At 34.5% G+C, this 19,956-nt stretch overlaps 2 protein-coding genes and 1 long non-coding RNA gene across 12 annotated transcripts in view; 1 reads left to right on the top strand and 2 right to left on the bottom strand.

The window, feature by feature from the left end:
• LOC108183327 (GDSL lipase Rv0518-like) overlaps positions 1 to 161 on the bottom strand; it is a 45,281-nt gene extending 45,120 nt beyond the window's left edge. For all 7 annotated transcript variants that reach the window (XM_073948977.1, XM_073948971.1, XM_073948973.1 and 4 more), the window contains exon 1: positions 67 to 161. The gene's annotated coding sequence lies outside the window, so the exon portion shown is untranslated. The remainder of the gene's footprint in view (positions 1 to 66) is intronic.
• Positions 1 to 19,956, bottom strand: part of LOC141381964 (uncharacterized) — a 1,176,553-nt gene that overhangs the window by 533,295 nt on the left and 623,302 nt on the right. The window lies entirely within an intron of this gene.
• zgc:173713 lies at positions 3,495 to 18,540 on the top strand. 4 transcript variants are annotated; one of them, XR_012401393.1, is made up of 6 exons: positions 3,495 to 3,645; positions 5,125 to 5,274; positions 13,589 to 14,788; positions 17,150 to 17,251; positions 18,059 to 18,137; positions 18,304 to 18,540. XR_012401393.1 is itself a non-coding variant. In NM_001386864.1 (3 exons), exons 2-3 carry the CDS (start codon positions 5,190 to 5,192, stop codon positions 14,764 to 14,766), a joined length of 1,263 nt encoding a protein of 420 aa, NP_001373793.1. In that variant the 5' UTR covers positions 3,523 to 3,645; positions 5,125 to 5,189; the 3' UTR covers positions 14,767 to 16,201. The 4 variants fall into 4 exon arrangements, 2 of the variants coding, with proteins under 2 accessions (NP_001373793.1, XP_068075582.1); XR_012401394.1 differs by lacking the exon at positions 3,495 to 3,645 and adding an exon at positions 4,219 to 4,251 and having other exon boundaries at positions 18,304 to 18,457; NM_001386864.1 differs by lacking the exons at positions 17,150 to 17,251; positions 18,059 to 18,137; positions 18,304 to 18,540 and having other exon boundaries at positions 3,523 to 3,645; positions 13,589 to 16,201.

Genomic DNA, 19,956 nt, shown 5'->3' with positions numbered 1-19,956 from the left:
AACCCTAAAACTTCAGAACTTTAACTTTAAATCGGTTTATTTTTGTGTAAACGTTTTCAAACAAACCTTTCTCCAGTTGAATTACAGCACTGAAGCGGCGCCACCTGATGACGTCACACGCCACGCCAAAATAAAAGTCTTTTTTGTTTAGCTTTTTTGCCACTTACAATTGCAGTCATGACTTATTGGTACATTTCTCCCATGGTTTTCACTTTACACTATATCTGCTCTCTCACACACAAACCTTAAATCTAAACATTTTCTTAACTTTTTAAGTCCACTCTATAATGATTTGTATATGTCTACAACACATTACTTTCCTATTAATATCTGAGTCCAAATCTCATCCTCATAATTATGACCTCTTCTTTTCTATTTCTACAACTTCAAAGGCCTATATAGTTTCCTTTTTTTCCACATGAATTGTTGTTATTATCTGTGTTCCACGTTTCCTGCCATTGTTTAGCAATATCTTCAGTAGTAATATTTAATTTACCTTTACTTACAGAAGCAATAAAGGGATAGTTCACATAAAAATCACAATGCTGTTATTTACTCATCCTCTACTTGTTCCAAACCTGTTTGAGCCTCTTCTGCTGAATGCAAATTAAGAGAATACAGAGACAAAAACAGCAACTATGCTTCAACAGTTCCTATTTTGGACATGGCTGCTTTTTTCCACATTTTCTTGCACACAAAATGTTCTTGGAACTTGATTACAATTTAAACACACAAGTCACATGTTTTGACATAGTTTTTGGTTTCTTTTCTGGACTCTTTTCGGGACTCTTGCTGTCTATGACAGATGAAGGAGCTCTGAAGATGAGCAAAGTTGTCAGGGGATTGAAACAACAGGTAGAGAGACAATCGTTTTCGGGTGCCTAGCGTACACTATTACACATGCCTTCCACCACTGCTGATATACAGCCACATTGCACTTTAAAAAAAATTTATTCATTTATTTTTTTATTGCAATAACAACAGGCCATTACAACAAACAGAAATACAAAAGCAGATAGAAGGCCACATCGCACTGCTCCTCGTGTGATATTACTCATATATATTTATTCAATTTCTTTAAAGCTCAGTCCCTTTATTAATCTGGGGTCACCATAGTGGAATGAACTGCCAACTTATACTGCACATGCTTTATGCAGCGGATGCCCTTCCAGCTGCAACCCATTACTGGAAAACATACACACTCATTCACACACACACACCACGTCTATGGACATTGGGGAAACCAGAGCACCTGGAGGAAATCTCACACAAACACAGGGAGAACATGCAAACTCCACACATAAATGCCAACTGACCCAGCTGAGGCTCAAACCAGCGACCTTCTTGCTGTCAAGCGATCGTGCTACCCACTGCACCACTGTGATGCCTCACGTGTGTAATTATATAAAGTATTAAACTGGTATTGGTGAAGAACTATGCTTACTAAAAGGCACCATTCAGATGTACTGATTGTAATGATCTGGGCAATCTAGCATGTGTTGTTATAGACACCTATGATTATTTGTCCTAAGACAGAGGTTCTCAAACGTTTTTCATCAAGTACCACCTCAGAAAAAAATGGTCTCTCCAAGTACAACCAAAATGAGCAGTATTGAAATACAGTAGCGTAGTAGGCCTAGTAAAGCAGCTACAACTCTGCACAGTTAAAAAAAAAACGTGGCAGATTACCTCAGAAATATAGGCTATATGTCATATATGGCATATTATATACATAATTTTTGATAAATTTTGAAATGTGTGTAGCATGTACATGACATATTTCATTCCTCTGCGTACCACTAGAAGGAAGCCTGCGTACCACTAGTGGTACATGTATCACAGTTTGAGAACCTCTGTCCTAAGAGATGAAAGGCAGGTCTTGTTCATGTAATATGCTTTAGGCTATCAAGTTGGTATTGGCATGAACAGCTATACCTGTTAACAGGTTTCTTATATGTAAAACGACCCTATTCAATTAAAGATCAGGCAGCTATTACTAAAGATGACCGCACACAATGATGAGCCATTTATTTAAATGAATATGTGACACAGATATTTAAATGTCATTGTTGCAAACAAGTTACAGGAGTAAGTGCAGTTGTTGTTTAATGTCATGTTCACCATTGTTATTACACCATAGTGAAAAAGAAATCTGAGAAATGCTGTAGTTGATGTAGGTGGAGCAGGTTAATCACATTAAAAGTTCTGCATTGTGTAGTTATGAAAATGAACTCTTGTCATTGAATTATCCTGTATAAACTGCCTGTACAATAAATTAACTTGTGATATAATTATTTTGTGATTATAAATATTTCGATGCATGACATATTTTTAAAAAATGGACAGTATGTGATAGCTTTACTGTGTTAAAAGCAAAAGCTTTTGTCACAGGGTATCTTATATATGCTTTTGTGAATGTCTATGCATATTTGTATGCACAAACACAAATGATAAAAAGAGGGAAAAACATCTTTGTTACCAATCAGGTGAATAAGAGGCTTTCGAGAAAGCTAAGCTGCTCACACATGTTCTGTTCAACTAAAAGACGAAGGAAAGAAAACAAAATTGGCACAGAAACAAGCTACATTTTGATTGTTAAACTTGCTGTCTATAACAGATGCAGGAGCTCTGAAGATGAACAAAGTTGTCAGGGGATTGAAACAACAGGTAGAGGGACAATCATTCTCAAGTGCCTAGTGTACACTATAACACACGCCTTCCACCAGTGCTGATATACAGCCACATCGCAGTTAAAAAAAAAAAATTATTCTTTTTTTTTTTTTGCAATAACAACAGGCCGATACAACAAACAGAAATACAAAAACTGATAGAAGGCCACATCGCACTGATCCTCGTGTGATATTACTCATATATATTCATTCATTTTCTTTACAGCTCAGTCCCTTTATTAATCTGGGGTCACCATAGTGGATATAATTAAAATCTATAGAGACTTTTGGAAAGAAATAATTGACCTGGTAAGAGTGTGTTGACTGTCTCACAGAAGCCAGTAATAAGCTGCATGTGCTTTAAGAGAAATAAAGGACTCTAAACTCACACAAAACTCTGAGAAGCTTCTAAAAAAACAACACACAACTCTTGCATTACCTTTTAACCAGGCTTGGGAAAGATAAATTGAAATGTGTTTCAAATCAAAGTACCTCAACATAAATGTATCAACATTAACTACAAAATGCAGCAGCCAAAATAAAAACGCTTCAATCAATAGTATTTTAAAACAACAACAACAAAACAAATAGTGATGGCTAAAGTCAACTAATTTTCCCAATACATCATTATTTCAATGTAAAACTATGATTTGTAAAGCTGCTGGACTTCCCATCCCCCACTGTATGTGTCTTCAGTCTTCACTGCTCATTTGCGTCTTTATACCAGAATTAAAGGGGGCCAATTGAGACTTATCCAATCACATTCCAGATCCTGTAGCTCAGCAGGGTGATATCTTTATATTCTGAGTTCCTAAGAGAATCTTCATTGGCTTATTTCGCCAAGTAAAGAAAACAAATTTGGAGGACAAACTACTATTGTAGATTCCTACATTGTGATTATTACCAACAACAACCTACAAAGAAAAGCCCACTGAGGCCATTTTTTCATCCCACTTCTTCATTGAAGACTGAAAAGGTAAGTTGCACATTCTGAATTTACACTCAAATAATATCTGAATGCTAACATTATAAAATGTAAAATCTAAACATGCGTGGATGCACTGTTCAACATTGTATTAAGTTCTTCAGTCATTTTTAAAAGCTTCTTTTTTGTTTGTTTGTTTATTTGGTTATAAATATTGTTTTTATCCTGACAAATGGACTGTAGCCCAAATAAGCTTTAACCTATTATATAAGTTGGAACCTGGCAGTCAATTTTGGAGAATTTGATGTTTCCCATTTAAACATACAAAGAGGTGGTAACATCAGTGAATGTGGGTTAAAGCTACGGATGAAGAAATGCAATTGTTTAAAGAAAATGCAACCACTTACCAACCTACCTGAAGGCAAAGATCTAGTGGGGGTAAATGGATTTATTCAATTAACATATATAGTGATGGTCTTACAAATACAAAACAGAAAGCAGATAAAGTAAAAATTGGAAAACAAGGGTGAAATGTATCAATAAGTCATGACTAAGAGTAAGTGAGGGAAAAAAGCTTCAAAAAGACTTTTATTTTGGCGAGGTGGTGTGACATCATTAGGCTGCGCCACTTCCGTACTATGATTCAACTGGAGAAAGGTTTGTTTTAAAGCTTTTACACAGATGTAAACCAACTGATTAAAATTTCAGGTTTTTTATTTCATGCTAGATGTTCCTGCTGTTGACAATATTATTTTCACCCTTTTTATACAACGAAGTACTATTTTACTCACAGTAAGATCTATTGTTTAAATTAGATAGGTTAAACTATATTTGTCCACAAGAGTAAATTCTTGTCTTGTGCAAAAGAGTGCTACAACGTTGCTGTAAGCAGACAATAAAATAAATAAAACAAACAAAATAATTAACAAAATTTGTTAAAGTTTGAATAAAGCAACAGTAAAGATAGAGGTTAAATTGGTTTTATATTCACACATTCAGACTTTTTCCTTAATAATATAATTTCATTAAAGTATTCTTTGCAAGCTCTAAATAGCGAAATCATAATAGCAGCCAATGACTATCAAAAGTACAACATTGTTCACAGTCAAATAAACAGTATTAATGTTGTTTTCAAGTCACACTTGCATGCTATTCCCGATCAAATATTCAACGTAACATGGTAAACAATATAGAGACTTCTAAATGAACAAATGTGCGAATATAAAACCAACTTTACGTCTGTACAGTAAAGTGTGTAATAAGTGTTTTAATGATGGTTTAATTTATTAAATTGCATAATGTCATTCTATTCGAAGTATACATCACTATATATAAGAAATGGAGTACTAGTCTTAATCGGCTCTTTTGTGGCTATTGTTTCTTGATCAGACTTTACTGATTTCTTTTTGTTAATCACTCTTATATAAAGAAACTGTTGAAGCAAGTGTTGAAGAGAAGTTATTTTGTTTTTGTTCATTGTTTTATTTATTTTAAACAGGACATTTTTATTGTTTTGTTAATTTTAAACAGGATAAAGTGTCCAAACACAGAGAAAAACTCCTGCTGAAGTGACTGATCTTCACACTGTTATAAAGATGGCGTTTATTAAAGAGGAGAGTGAAGATGTAAAGATTGAAGAAACATTCACAGTCAAAAAGGAAGATCTGCAGGAACAAACAGGTTGGTTTTCATTCTCAAAATCCATCTTGAAGCCCTGAGTGTGCTGCCTAGTTCTCCTAAATGCACATAAGCACTCAATGAAAAGACAGGAATGAGTTTCTTTCATCACTTGTTTTTATGTCTTTTGTCATTATTTTATGTATTATTAGTCTCCCATTTTCTCTACCTTCTTAAGTTTATTGCTTTTCTTGTTCTCCTACTGTTTGTAAAGCGTCCTTGAGCACTGGCGCTATATAAAGTAAATAAAAACAATAAATTAAAAAAGTTTAACTGAGCTGACGATATTTGACCTACAGTATTCTCATAGAAGATATCTGCTATTACGGTGATGGTGTTGGCTTAGTACTTTCCATTTGCATATGTCACGTTGATCACAATTCCCCTTTTTCATAAATTTCTTTATGGGTTTAAACTTGTATTTAGTAGTTGTTACTAGTTCTAACAGATATGACAGATATGAAAACCTAAAATTTGAGGCCTTAAGAAGTCTTAAATTTACGGAAATACTGTGTTGTAGGTCTTAAATCTTCATTTTCCTTTGTTCATGTTTTGTTACCCAATCTGGCCAAAACCCATACAATCACCAACAATCCATCTCAATAAAACTTTAAACTTTTCATTCAAAAAGATCATTTTAACTCTATTTATCAGAATAGTTAATTAATAGTTCAATAAATAGTTAATAGTTAAATAATAGTTCATTATTTTCGTGCTTCATTTGTTCAAACGTGCTCCATGTATTTACTGCTGAGGACATCGACCTGGACAGATTGTTGTGCATAGATTTAGATTATTATAGTTTTTAAAACTTTTGTTCATTTATTTTTTATTTTAAAGAAACTTTATTTCGGAAAAAAGTGTGTGGATCCTAGTCGAGCTCTCTTGTTTTTTTTTTCTTGATTTTTTGCTAAGAAATATCTAAAATATTTTAACATTATTATTAATTTATTATTTTATCATTAAATGTATAAAATTGTAATATTTTTTGACAGGACAAATAAAAATCTTTTTCATCTGGGGCATTTGAAAAATTCCATAATCTAAAATTTCATTCATAATGGTCTAAAAACATTTTTAAAAGTCTTAAATTTAACTTGGTGAAACCTGCAGAAACCCTGGTTTAAAGTATGTCCGAAAATGTGGATGCCCTTAATTTGAAATATGCTGAATGAAATGGATACTAAAATAATTAATTATTATTATAAAACATTGTACAGTATTCTAAACTATATGTTGTTGTTGTGGGACGACGTGAGACAAAACAAACAAATTATAGTGGAACAATAACGTTTAGCAGTGCACTGACTACAACTGGCCAACAAACTAGTCTAAAAATGACTTTTTTTGTTTAAGAAATGGATTACAGCATGCTGATGATATGCAAACATTTAAGTGTAAAGTTCGTCAGAATATTGAACATATTCTTCATGTACCAGTAGACGGAGCCATTGGAATCTTTTTGCTTGAGACTTTTTTTTAAAGAATAAATTTTTAGATCCTAAAAACAGTGTTGTGCTGCTGAGGCATGGGACAATAACCATTTTCAAAGTATAATGCAGTTTGAATATCAATTATCACAGTGTTAACCAACAGCTTCTGTTTCACTTCAATATATCATGATCAAGCACAAGAAAAATACCCTTACCTCCTAAAATATTATTTCACAAGAAACCTATCAATTAAAATTATTCTCCCATTTTTATCTACTTTATTCCGAAGTTCAAAAAAAAATTTCATTTTTTATTTTTGTCAATAACTTTAAAGGTCAAGATTTACAATTCCTAATATCGATTAAATAACAGAGTTTTTAAAGAAACGCAGACAGATCCAGCTCCTCATTCATTCCTTTTGGTGCAAGTGACTTTAATTCATGAATCCAGAACGCTTCTCTTTGTAATAATCTTTTATTTAAATTACCTCCTCTACGTGACTCAAACACCTCTTCAATCCCTAAGCACTCTAGTTGTTTAACGTCATGTTTGCATTCCATAAAGTGTCTTGTAACTGCCGAGGTTATGTCTTGTCGTCGTATACTTGATTTATGTTCGATAATTTGCAACTTCAACGGTCGTAAAGACTTACCTATGTATATTTTTTGGCAGGGACATTTTAACATGTAAATTATATTACGTGTAGAACAGGTAATACATATTTTTATTTTATTATTCTTACCTGTTATTGAATTAAAAAATTCTTTGCACTTTATCAAGTTCTGACATGTGGCACAATTTCTGCATGGAAAACAGCCTTGTATGTAAGTAGATTTTTTTTTTTTTTGCTGTATCAGAATAATAATCATATCTGATAAATTTTTTGATCTCTTTAAAGTGAATAATGGATTGTATTGAAATGTATTATTTAAGGAATCGTCAGTGGATAATATATGCCAATGTTTATGGATCGTTGATTTAATAAAATTGCTGTGTTCGTTGTATGTTAAGGTGCAATTTACTGAAAACTCTTTTGATTTCTTAGTCGGCGTTACTGTTTTTAAAATATCTTGTCGATGCAATTCATTTACCTTACCTAACGCATCATTTAACCACTTTTGTGGATATACTCTCGAGCGAAATCTTTGAAATAATATGTTTTTCTGTTTATCAAACTCTTCTGCAGTACTACAGTTACGTTTCAGTCTATGTAACTGACTCACTGGTAAGCTCTGTTTTATATGGACCAGATGGTAACTGACCATAGATAAAACTGTGTTTTTATCTGTTGGTTTTCGATATATTGTTGTTTGTAGTATCTCATTTACTTTACTCACTTTTACATCCAAAAAATGTATCGAGTCTATACTTTTTTCTATTGTGAATTTATAAATGTGGTGAATGAATCTAATTCTTGTTCTGTGCCCGACCATATCATGAAACAATCGTCTATATATCGCATCCAAACTTTGATGTTTGATTGAAATGGATTATCATTGTAAATGTAGTCGTGTTTGAATTTGCCCATAAATAAGTTTGCATAATTTGGTGCCAATAGGGTGCCCATGGCAGTACCTTGCACTTGCAGATAAAAGTCTTTCTCAAATAGAAAATAATTCTAGGTTAAAATAATTTTTGTGAGGTCTAGTATATATTGTGTTGGTAATCTTTCATCATTGTTAATACAATAGAATTTTAATGCGTCCAAACCTGCTTTATGTGGTATATTCGTGTACAAAGAAGTCACATCAAGTGTTACAAGCCAATCTGTAGTATCTATTTTAGAAATTTGATTCAATCTATTTAAAAATTCAGTGGTATCCTTTAAATATGATGGCAATTTTTTTTTTTACTATTGGTTGAATTAATGAATCAATAAATTTTGATATAGGTTCTGTTAATGATTCATTCCCTAAAACTATAGGTCGCATAGGAGGGTCCTGTAATGATTTATGGATTTTGGGAAGAGTATATAAAACGGGAATCCTCGGATAATCATTCTTTAAAGAGCATATTGTAGGTTAGACACCCCAGTGAGACAATGTGTGTAAGAGTAAAGTAGGAACTAGATTTTCTTTAAAATATACGTTAAAGTTTATTATTAAGTTGTTTGGAGTCGTTTTTAGTCACGGAAATTTACTTCCGCATCTGAAAAATCGTCCGGCCTGAAGTGACGTCGGATAAGGGAGTTTGCGCAAATAACACTATGAAGACAACGGATCGCGGTGCGCGTTTGGATGCTGAGATAAGATATTCTGAGAGACTCACACAAACGACAGACCACAGCCATACAATTATAAGCCTTTGAACAGACCATGCAGACAGAACAGCAGTCAGAGAAGTGTAATTTAACTCTATTGTGAGAAGAACCGAGCAGGTTCATAGTGAGGCCAGTGTTGGCTTACAGAGAGATGCATGATAACGAAATCTTTTCTAGCAATAGCAAAGCTAGAATTAATCATATATAAGTATTAATACTTACCAGTAACAGAAACCAATGAGCATTTAACACAGTTATGCCACATTGACAATATTTTTAATAGTAGATAAGTGAATACAAAACACAAATAACTCAGAACATCTGGAATAATGCAGAAATATGTAAACAAGGTACTGGAAAATCTTTTTTATTTTACAAAAGGTTTTCAGAGCTTTTTTATTATAATAAAAACAACATCAAATATTAAAACAATTAAAATAAGTTTTTAAAATATGTGTCTTTTTCTCTTTTTTTTCATTGGGTATACTGTAAAATTATCTGTATCAGATCCCATTAAGGCAACAATCCATAAAAAATACAAGTACAGTTGTTACTGTATAAAATATTTACAAAGATTTGATCAACAGATCTGATCTGCATTTATGGTTAAATAAACTATAACCCTAATTCAAGTTCAGATTCTAATTCAACTCAAGTTCAAGTTTTATTCATATAGCACAAAATCATAGAAAGTGTTAATAACAGCATTTTTATTCTTTATATATGTATAAATATCTGTGTGAGTGTATGTATACTGAAAAAAATATATATATCATCTGACCCATTTAAAAGTAAACCTAAAATTATTTTTCAGTAAGTTGGCCAACATATATGTGGGTACCACACTGTCATGTCTTTAATGTGTATTAAATTGTGAATGCTGTGTAAAAAGATGCCGACAGCCTCATCCTTGTAAACCCGCTGGAAGGATCTAGAAAGGAGAGCAAATGTAGTGCAAAGTTCTGCATTCTCGTCGAGCCTGTGAAGACCTCCATGGCGGCGTCCGCGACACTACCCTCACCATCCGCGTCCTCAGTTATGTCTGCGCATAGGGCGGCAGAATAGAGAGGCTGGCGTCCGCGACACTACCCTCACCACCCGCGTCCTCAGTTATCTCCGCGACACCTCCTCAGTTATATCCGTGCATAGGGCGGCGTCCGCGACACCTCACTCACCACCCGCTTTCTCAGTTATACATTTTAAAATTCACCGTATGATTTATAATATAACATAATACAGAAAACCCAACCACATTTGCAGACCCTTGGATAGTGAACTGCAAACCATCTCACAAAACTTATACAGTAGACTGTACTGTGTACAGCTCTCATTTTCATCGAGCTGCATCTCCGACTGATCCAGGAGTGTTTTTCGCCGTTCGCGTCAGCTATAAGTCTTATCGAATTCATCCCATTTCACGAACCAAAATAGCGACAGGAAACTTGTGGACTTGATCTGTTGACAGGCTAGAGTTTGTGCAGTTCCCATAAACACAATAATATACCACGATGATGATAAATTACAGCAAAACTAACAACCATTTCTGCTATTAGCTCCTCTGCCCCACTGTAAACAGCGCGCGTCTGTCATCACCGGGGTGGTTAGAAAAAAAAGCGGAAGTGGGAAAACAGACACATTTTCTTTACATTTGTGCCCTTGCACTTCATAAAACATTTTAATATGTATTTTTTTATGGTATTATAGAGTACTTTCACAAACGAGTTTACCTTTTTTTGAAACAGTTTTTTAAACTACAATATGCTTTTTAAATATTTAAATTCTTGTTCACTTATCCATTTCATATCTAAATCTATTTGTAAAGTCTCATCAATTTGTTTTTTGTAAGAGCTAGCCAGATTTAAAACAAGTCTCTTATTAAAAGTCTTATTCTGGAGCATTAGTTTTACTTTCTCAACGTATACTTTAGTATTCATAATCACAATTCCACCACCTTTATCTGCTCGTTTAATAGTCAACGTTGGATCATTGGTTAATGTGGAAAGAGCGTCTTTTTGTTTTCTAGTTAACTTTTGTTTTTTATATGATGCTTTTTCTGATTCTTGCACATTTTTTCTACATCATTTTTAACAAGTCCACAAAAGGTGTTAACTGAATGATTATGAATTACTGGAGTGAACGTTCTATTAGGTTTAAATTGTTGTGTATATGGGGTTCCATTTATATTTGAATAAAAAAACTCCTCAATTTTACATTTCTAAAGAATTTAAATAATTCAACTTTGATCATAAAAGGGTCTGATGTATTATATGGCACAAATGATAAACCTTTACTCAACACTTCAGTTTGTTCAGTGGATAATTCCTTATCTGATAGATTGAATACAAGATTGTCCAGTTAATTAAAAACATTATGTTCAGGTGAAGTTACCTCCCTAGGTTCTTCTCTATTTCCTTTTGTCCGACTTCCTCTTCTTGTTGCTTTCCTTGACCAATATTGCGCTTGGAACGACGGGGCTGGTCCAAAAAAAACTTTTTTTTGTCGAAATCTTGTATGAGATGATGAAGCATAGGAGTCATCTGATTCAGAAGCACTTGTGTGGTTCATTCTCTGTCGTTGTGGATAGGGCTTCGATCTTTCCGACATCCAAGTGTACACTTTTTGATCTTTATAGTCCATAGTGTCTCTCTTAAATTTGTGAATCTTGAAGTTGAGTAATTCCTTTTTGAAATTCTCAAGTTTCTCCTCCATTTGTTTTTGAAATTCATTTAGTTGTTTCTTGTCAAAAGTTTGATTCATTTTAATCTTATGATTTTCAAACTTTTCAGATAGTAACTTCGTTTCTTTCTTTGTAAAGTCAATAATCAGGAGCACTAGATTCATCGAACAATGGTTAAGAATTTTTACACCATTTTTTACAGAATTCAACATCATCTCGTCCTATCGTTGGTTCTTTCTGGATTCACAGTCCTCGTGGTATTCGACAATTTCTGTAGTACTCACTTAATGTTTGGGCGTGTAGCTCCATTCTGACTTCTTTTTGTCGGAATGCCAACAGTCTTTGTTCCATTAGTTCTAGCGTTTCTTTAGTCGAGATCGTGGACTTAAGTACTTGGCCAGGGAGTAAAATCTTTTCCGCATCACCCGTACTGAATGTGAATGTAGCAGCTTTTTCTTCTGTCATTTTGCTGATCTCTTCGAAAGACATCTTGTTGAACGCTGGCAGCAGGTGTTTGATGAATCACGTGTGTAGAGTTACTGAAGTTTGTCCTGCGCGCTTGCGTTTTTTTTTAGTTACTTCTTTGGTTTGGTGCGTTAATCTTATCGTTGCTATTATTCAAAAGAAGGTAATGATTCACACTTAATTGCTTCGTACTGTTTTTATTTTTACTTTTTCTTACATTTTACAGGTGATAACGGACAAACAGATGTTTCGTCACAAAGCCTTCCTCAGTGTGTGGCATAATTCTCTAACTCCACCCTTTAATCCCATAGTCAATCACAATGTGTAATTAGTTAGACCGTCACTCTCATTTCATTATCCATGTAAATTGTTTAAAAATATGATGATAATTGATATGCTGTTTTCTTATGTAGTAATGGTTTTTGAATGTAGGTTTTTTCGTATGTTTCGCAAATTGTTTTTGAATATGAGGGTAAATGTTTCCTGTATAATTAGTTAAATGGGTAGAGGTAAAGGTAAGACTTGTGATTTTTAATCTTCGGGTAATTGTCAAATGTAGAAAACTTTTAATGTCAACTGTTAGAATTTTATTGTATTGATGTACACCTGATTAATAATAATAGTTGATACACTTTATCTCTGTAGAGTGAGGTCGGAAATGGGAAGATTGTTTGTTTTGTTATTGCTGTGAAGATTATAAGTTATTGTTTGATTAATGGATAATGAAATGAGAGTGACAGTCTAACTAATTACACATTGTGATTGACTATGGGATAAAAGGGTGGAGTTAGAGAATCATGTCACACACTGTGGAAGGCTTTGTGCCGAAACGTCTGTTTGACCGTTATCACTCATACAATGTAAGAAAAAGTAAAAATAAAAACAGTACGAAGCAATTGAGTGCGAATCATTACCTTCTTTTGAATAATAGCAACGATAAGATTAACGCACCAAACCAAAGATGTAACTAAAAAAAAACGCAAGCGCGCAGGACAAACTTCAGTAACTCTAAACATGTATTTCCATTTGAAGCCACAGGCACAAAAAGAGCTTGGTTTTACTCTGACCCCTAAATTAAATATTCTACAAGGTGTATGATCTGATTTTGAGCTGAAACCTCAGACACATTCTGGGAACACCAAAGACTTATTTTACATCTTGTAAAAAATGGGTAATTGTTGGAACCTTTTAAAGGAATAGTTGATGCAGAAATGAAAATAGCCTCACCATTTACTCTCTCTCGTGTGGTTTTAAACCTTTATGTGTTTCTTAATCCTGTTGAACACAAAAGAAGATATTAAAAAAAGAAAAAAAAAACGCTACTGGCTTACTGTGTTCCACAATAAAGGAAATGTTTAAAACTACCATGATGGAGAGTAAATGGTAAGGTCATTTTCATTTGTGGGTGAAACATCCATTTCTTGCTTATCGCTTTGAGCCTTTATACTAAAGTTAACTTTTTTTTTTTATTTATTTTTTTAGATCTGATGGTGCTGAAAGAAGAGACTCATGGACAGAATGAAACAGATGAGAAACAGCAGTTTATGAAACCCCAAGAAATAATGACTGATGAAAAACCCACACTGACTAAAAAGACTTCATCACACGGAAGACCTTGGAAATCCAAATCTGGGTGTAATTTCAGCTGTAAACAGTGTAGAAAGAGTTTCAGTCAGAAGTCAAACCTTGATGTTCACATGAGAGTTCACACTAGGGAGCAACCTTTCACCTGCGAACAGTGTGGAAAGAGTTTTGGTCAAATACAAGGCTTTAAAGCCCACATGAGAATTCACACTGGAGAGAGGAAGTTCACATGCCAAGAGTGTGGAAAAAGCTTTTATCATGTTGGAAACTTTGCAGCACACATGAGAATTCACACTGGGGAGAAGCCTTTCAGCTGTAAGCAGTGTGGAAAGAGTTTCTGTCATAAGCCAAACCTTGATGTTCACATGAGAGTTCACACAGGGGAGAAACCTTACACCTGCGAACAGTGTGGAAAGAGTTTTGGTCAAAAACAAAGCTTTAATACTCACATGAGAATTCACACTGGAAAGAGGCCGTGCACATGCCAACAGTGTGGAAAAAGCTACTATAATGCAAGAAGCCTTGCAGCACACATGAGAACTCACACTGGAGAGAGGCCTTTTAGCTGTATACTTTGTAGAAAGAGTTTCAGTCTAAAGCTGACCCTGATTGCTCACATGAGAGTTCACGCTAGGGAGAAACCTCACACCTGCGAACAGTGTGGAAAGAGTTTTGGTCAAAAACAAGACCTTGACATCCACATGAGGATTCACACTGGAGAGAAACCTTACACATGCACAGAGTGTGGTAAAAGTTTTCCACATATAAGCTCACTCAAACACCACATTAGAACTCACACCGGAGAGAAACCGTTTACATGTGCTCAGTGTGGAAAGAGCTTCACAACCAAAACTAGCCTCAAGAACCACATGAATGGTCACACTGGAACCATAGTGTTCACATGTGATCAGTGTGGAAAGAGTCTCACACGCAAAGACTACATTAAGAAACACATGAAGATTCACTCAAGAGAGGATCGTTTTAGATGCAGTGAGTGTGGAAAGGGCTTTAAAAGTAAAAGAAGCCTCAACACTCACATGAAGATTCACAATGGAGAGCAGAATCCTCAACATTGAGGCCTTGTCCACACAAACACGGGTATATTCAAAACGGCAGCTTTTTTACGTAGTTTGGCTGTTCATTCAAGTGAAGTTTATTTATAAACTACTTTCGAGAGGATCACATGCTTATGATTATCCACAGCTGGTCCAGCATTAGCTAAAACATGATTCACCAATCAGATGATTCCTGACTCACTATAGATAACCAGAACACAAAGCTGCGGTCACACTAGACGTTGAGATTGTGACATTCTGTCGTACAGTGCTGTTAAAAGGGGCGGGATCAAACAAGATTTTTAGTAATTAAAAAAGTGAGCAATTGCTCCATGGTTTAAATTTCTGTCCAGAGAGGTCATGTTTTGATCCTCGATTGGTCTCACGCAGTCAAGTGATGCGATTTCGCAGGTCAGAGTTCACCAAGCATGAACTTTGCACCTCAGCAACCTGCGAAACTTGACGCATGACCCTGTTTCTAGTCTGACGCATTCGCGTGCGTATGAATGGAAGTCTAAGGGAGGAAAAGCCCAGTGTGACCGTAGCTTAACTCAGTTATCCTTGTCTTGCAGAATCCCTCTTCCACCCTTACTCCCCCTCCTTTCTAGATTGGGCAACACGGCAGCCAATGATTAGCCAGTGGTTAGCACTGTTGCCTCACAGTAAGAATGTCTCAGGTTAAAGTCCCTGCTAACCAGTTGACTTTTTGTGCAGAGTTTGCTCATTCTCCCTGTGCTCGCGTGGATTTCCCCTGGTTTTCTCCCACAGTCCAAAAACACACAACCTAAGTAAACTGAACATTAAATTGGCACCATAGTCGAGCTCTTAGTAAACCTTATATCTCCCTTTAGCCGACCCTATATCTGTCATTAGAATAGAAAGAAGCCTGGGGAGTTCATCGAGATCTACCTGAGCTCACACTCCCCTCTCGTCCTGCTAACGGGAGGGAGCCCAGGGCTCGAGGATCTTATGAGCTTAGGTCTCTCTCAGGATAGCATGCCAAACAAGTGTGAACTCTTGAATGCATATCAAGTTACTGATAATGAAACCCTTTGAACACCTGAAAATTTAAACTTAACTAAAGAGGGGTGAAGATTTTGCCAGCTGTTTTGTAGTGTAGATCAGGGGTCACAGCCCAGTACCAGGTTGTCAGAGTTGCTATCGGGCTGCAAGAAGGCAAAATAACTCTATATGTTGATAGATTGTATTGGCTTGTTTCATATGCAACAAGTATCTACTTCTGATAAGATGTGAACCAAATGACCTAGAGGAACCCAGGAGATTTTAACCCAACCAAAGCAGTTGGGTAATCTCCAGGGGGGTTTCATCCTTTGTTATAAATTAGTGTCTCACAGACTGTATTTTGGTTTAAGTTACTTGAAGACAGACAAGTTAACATCACTGCTGATGAACTGCACAATTAATTGTCTTCAATAAAGTCTTCTGCCCGTAAGAACTTTGGTCAGCTTACTTATTTTATGTATTAGAGTTATCTATACATTTGCGAGCCACCCAAGAACGCTTAAGCCAAATACAGCAAAATCTGACAATGTGCTTCAACTTATTATGAACCGACAACCATATTTGTGCAGGGTTCCACACAATTCTTTCATGTTGTCACAACACAAATTAAGTTAACTTAACACTTTTAATAAATTTATGTGGATTGAATATTAAGGCCTAATCTCAATTCTATTTTTGTACCCCTACCTCTTCCCCTTGGCGCTTACAACTGAGGGTTAAGTTGAAGGTCTTCAAATTTTACCCCTAAGAATTGGGACAGCACTACAGTTCCTGCACACGTCATCATATGTCCTCGCGATTTCTTGCTTCATATGAGATCAAACTATCGCGACTGCTGTACTTATTTCAGTTGTTATTTTTTGGTATTTATCTTCAGGAAATCACTGAAGGTATATGTTATCATAATGATCTAATGTGGCAATAAGATCGTAACAGTACTGTTTAACACAGTGGCCATACTCATCAATGTAAACACACAACAACAGCATTAACATTATAGCAGACACTGTAAAAAGCTCATTGACAGCCACTTGACTTTTCTGACAGGGTATTCCAGTGTCATCGAGTGTCAGAAATTTGTGGGACTGCTGTACAGGAGTTATGATTAGGGATTAGAGATGCACAATTAATCTTAAAAAGATTGCGATCTCGATTCGACCCCCTTGACGATCTTAATCCAGCATTTCTACGATTCTGTCACTCATATTTTCAAGTTAAGGAGAGAAAAAAAGGCGGCCGCACAAGTCTTTTCATTGTTTCACATACATTGCTCAGTGACATGGACACCTCCAAATGATGTTAAAAGAGTCACATACTGTATTATAAGGTATAATTCACCTGAAAATGTCATTCTTGTCTTCATATAATGATGTTTTCGCAGCCGGGAAATCACACGTGATGTGAGCTGCTGACCGTGAGAGCGCGCTCAACTTAATAATAGACACGCACGCGCCTACTTTAGTGAACAGAATTTGCAAATGTTGTAAGTAACAGGTTATACAGTTTTAAATAATATTCAGTTTGTGGCACAGAGTGATCGTTTGGGAGCCGCGCGCGAAGTATGAACAAGCACTTAGCAGTCAAAATGAAGCTGAAAGTGTGCACTTCATTTAAATGATGATATCTCATTTTAGAGTTATGATTACAACAAGCATTTGATTTGTTTTTTTCTTTCATAGCGAACACACAGTTGTGCATGAAAATAAATGTTTACAGTGTCAGTATAACTACTCTAGCCTTTATATTGTTGAATATAATCTGATAATGACAAATGTCTGATTTTACTAGTGAATAAAATAGTCTAATAATGTTGTCAATGACAGATTGCAAGGATAATCAAATCACATAGAAATACAAGTTTCCTCTTAGCAAATCAGAAATCAAGACAATAATTAAAGAAGGTGTTAATAGATTATGGCAAGAGAAATGGGATAAAGATGAGAAAGGCAGATATAGTTACAGTTTTCCAGCTTTATTCAATATATCCTCTTTATTGTTCAGCAGAAAAAAGAGTTAAATATGTTTGGAACAAGTAAAGGATGAGGCTAAATGACAGAATTGTAAGTTTGGGTGATCTATTCCCATCTATCACCAAGTTAAAGTATATAAATTGATGTTAAAATGACTAAATAATATCAATATCATTAAAAAGATCTGCTATCTACTATTTTTACATTGAGGTAATCTTGTATTGATAATTTCTGTATTTTAATTATGTGTAAGTTGCATAAACTCTATTATTTAGCCACTCACTGTTGTTTTCAAATTACTCATGTAACTTGTCTTTCAGAATGTTTATGGTTGGTAAAGTCACCTCAGATCACATTGTTGCTGTAATTCCTGATCTGTGGAAAGAAGAATTAGATGAGGTAAGGAGAATACTACTCTATTTACTATTATATTAAATGCAGTTATGTTATTCAGAACACAGTATGTCCATAGTGTGGAAATTAGATCATGCTTATAAAAAAATTACTTTATTATTTTGTACAGCTGTTATTGAAATGACACTAAGTGTAACATTCCATTTTACAGCGAGTAATGCCACAACTACAGGACCTCTTCTTCTTTCTCTTCTCATAATTTAAGTATTCGGGGACTAACTCTGACTTCTGTTAACTTAAACCTGCTTTCCCTGTCTCTCTAAATTCATTTAATTGTATGTAATTTTAGTATATGATAGATTATTAAAGAATTAAAATAAAGTTGGCTACATAATTACTCACTGTTGATTTTATATGTAATTGAATTACATTAAATGCCTGAAGCTTCAATAAGTCATTCCCTGTGTAGTCTTGTGGTGTCAAGCTCTGATCTCTCTCTCTCTCTTTCTCTTTCTCTCTCTCTCTCTCTCTCTCTCTCTATATATATATATATATATATATATATATGTGTGTGTGTGTGTGTGTCTATACTTCTACTAATCTATACTTTGTTTTATACTGTTTGCTTATAATATTAGATGTGCACTGTATGTATTAAATGTTGTGAAATATATAATAAAAAGTTTGATTATATTCATTTGTGTGGCATTTTTATACTTCAAAGTTTACACATGCAGTTGTTAAATTAAAAAGGAAAAATAAATGAACAATGTTTAATATTAATAGAATTACTGCTGTATCCTTAGGCAGTATTGATAAACTGCCACAAAAAAATATTAAAACAAGTAGTAAGAACGCCGTCTCATGGTTGCTGAATGTCACACGACAACATATGTTCAAATTTTATAAAAATGAACAAATAATTTATAACCTCAGCAAAACATCTTGTATGATGTCTTAATTAACCAATAAGGGCCAGTTAATAATGTTTGAAAGTTTGACTAAATATTTTAAATCTTGGATTTTTATTTAAAAAATAATGTGCAACGATTGCATATTTTATCTGGAAATCAATGTTTTGTCCAATATTTCATTATTACAAATATTTTTTTTTATAATCTATAAAGTTGGGTTTGTAAAGGGACACATTACCTTTCTGAAAATACACATTTATTTATCACACTGAAATGAAGATATACTTTGAATTTGTCCTTGACAGTGTTGACACAATTTGATGTTTGTTTGCTGTTTTTGTTAGTAGATTAATTGTAAAAAGTGCAGGAGCTTGACCAACATTCATTTCCTACAGTCTAATGTCTAAATAATACAACTTTATTTTTTTTTTCATTTTGATGTCTCAAAGGCACTTTTTTAAAAGTTGTTTTAAAATGTTTAGATTAAAGGTTTTGATCAACTTCAAATACTGAACATCTGTGTGATTGTGTGTGTGTGTGAGAGAGAGAGAGAGAGAGAGAGAGAGAGAGAGAGAGAAAAATGTTTGAACAAGTCATGACTGCAAGCTAAAAACAAAAGACTTTTATTTTGGCGTGGCGTGTGATGTCATTAGGCTGCGCCGCTCTTGCGCTTGATTCAGCTGGAGAAAGGTTTGTTTTTAAAACCTTTACATAAATATAAAGCGATTGATTAAAGTTTCATGGTTTTCATTCGATGCTAAATTAGGAACCTGCTGTTGGCATTATTTTGACCCTTTTTACAACAAAGTACAATTTACTCACACTAATTAGGGCTATTGTTTGAATAAAGCAACAGAAATGTGAGTAATAAGTGTTTTAATTGAGGTTTAATTTATTAAAAAGCATAATGTCATTCCATTCTAAGGATAAATCACTATATATAAGAAGTG

Source organism: Danio rerio, chromosome 4, assembly GCF_049306965.1.
Source record: "Danio rerio strain Tuebingen ecotype United States chromosome 4, GRCz12tu, whole genome shotgun sequence".
In the NCBI taxonomy this organism is placed as follows: domain Eukaryota; kingdom Metazoa; phylum Chordata; class Actinopteri; order Cypriniformes; family Danionidae; genus Danio; species Danio rerio.
Note: the sequence above shows the minus strand (reverse complement) of the source record. Positions and strands in the feature narration are given on the sequence as shown.

Bases quoted from the DNA above. Each gene is read 5' to 3' on its own strand.
- zgc:173713 (NM_001386864.1), top strand. From the start codon at position 5,190: ATGGCGTTTATTAAAGAGGAGAGTGAAGATGTAAAGATTGAAGAAACA. The intron at 5,275-13,588 runs GTTGGTTTTCAT...TTATTTTTTTAG, and splicing joins AGATCTGCAGGAACAAACAG to ATCTGATGGTGCTGAAAGAA.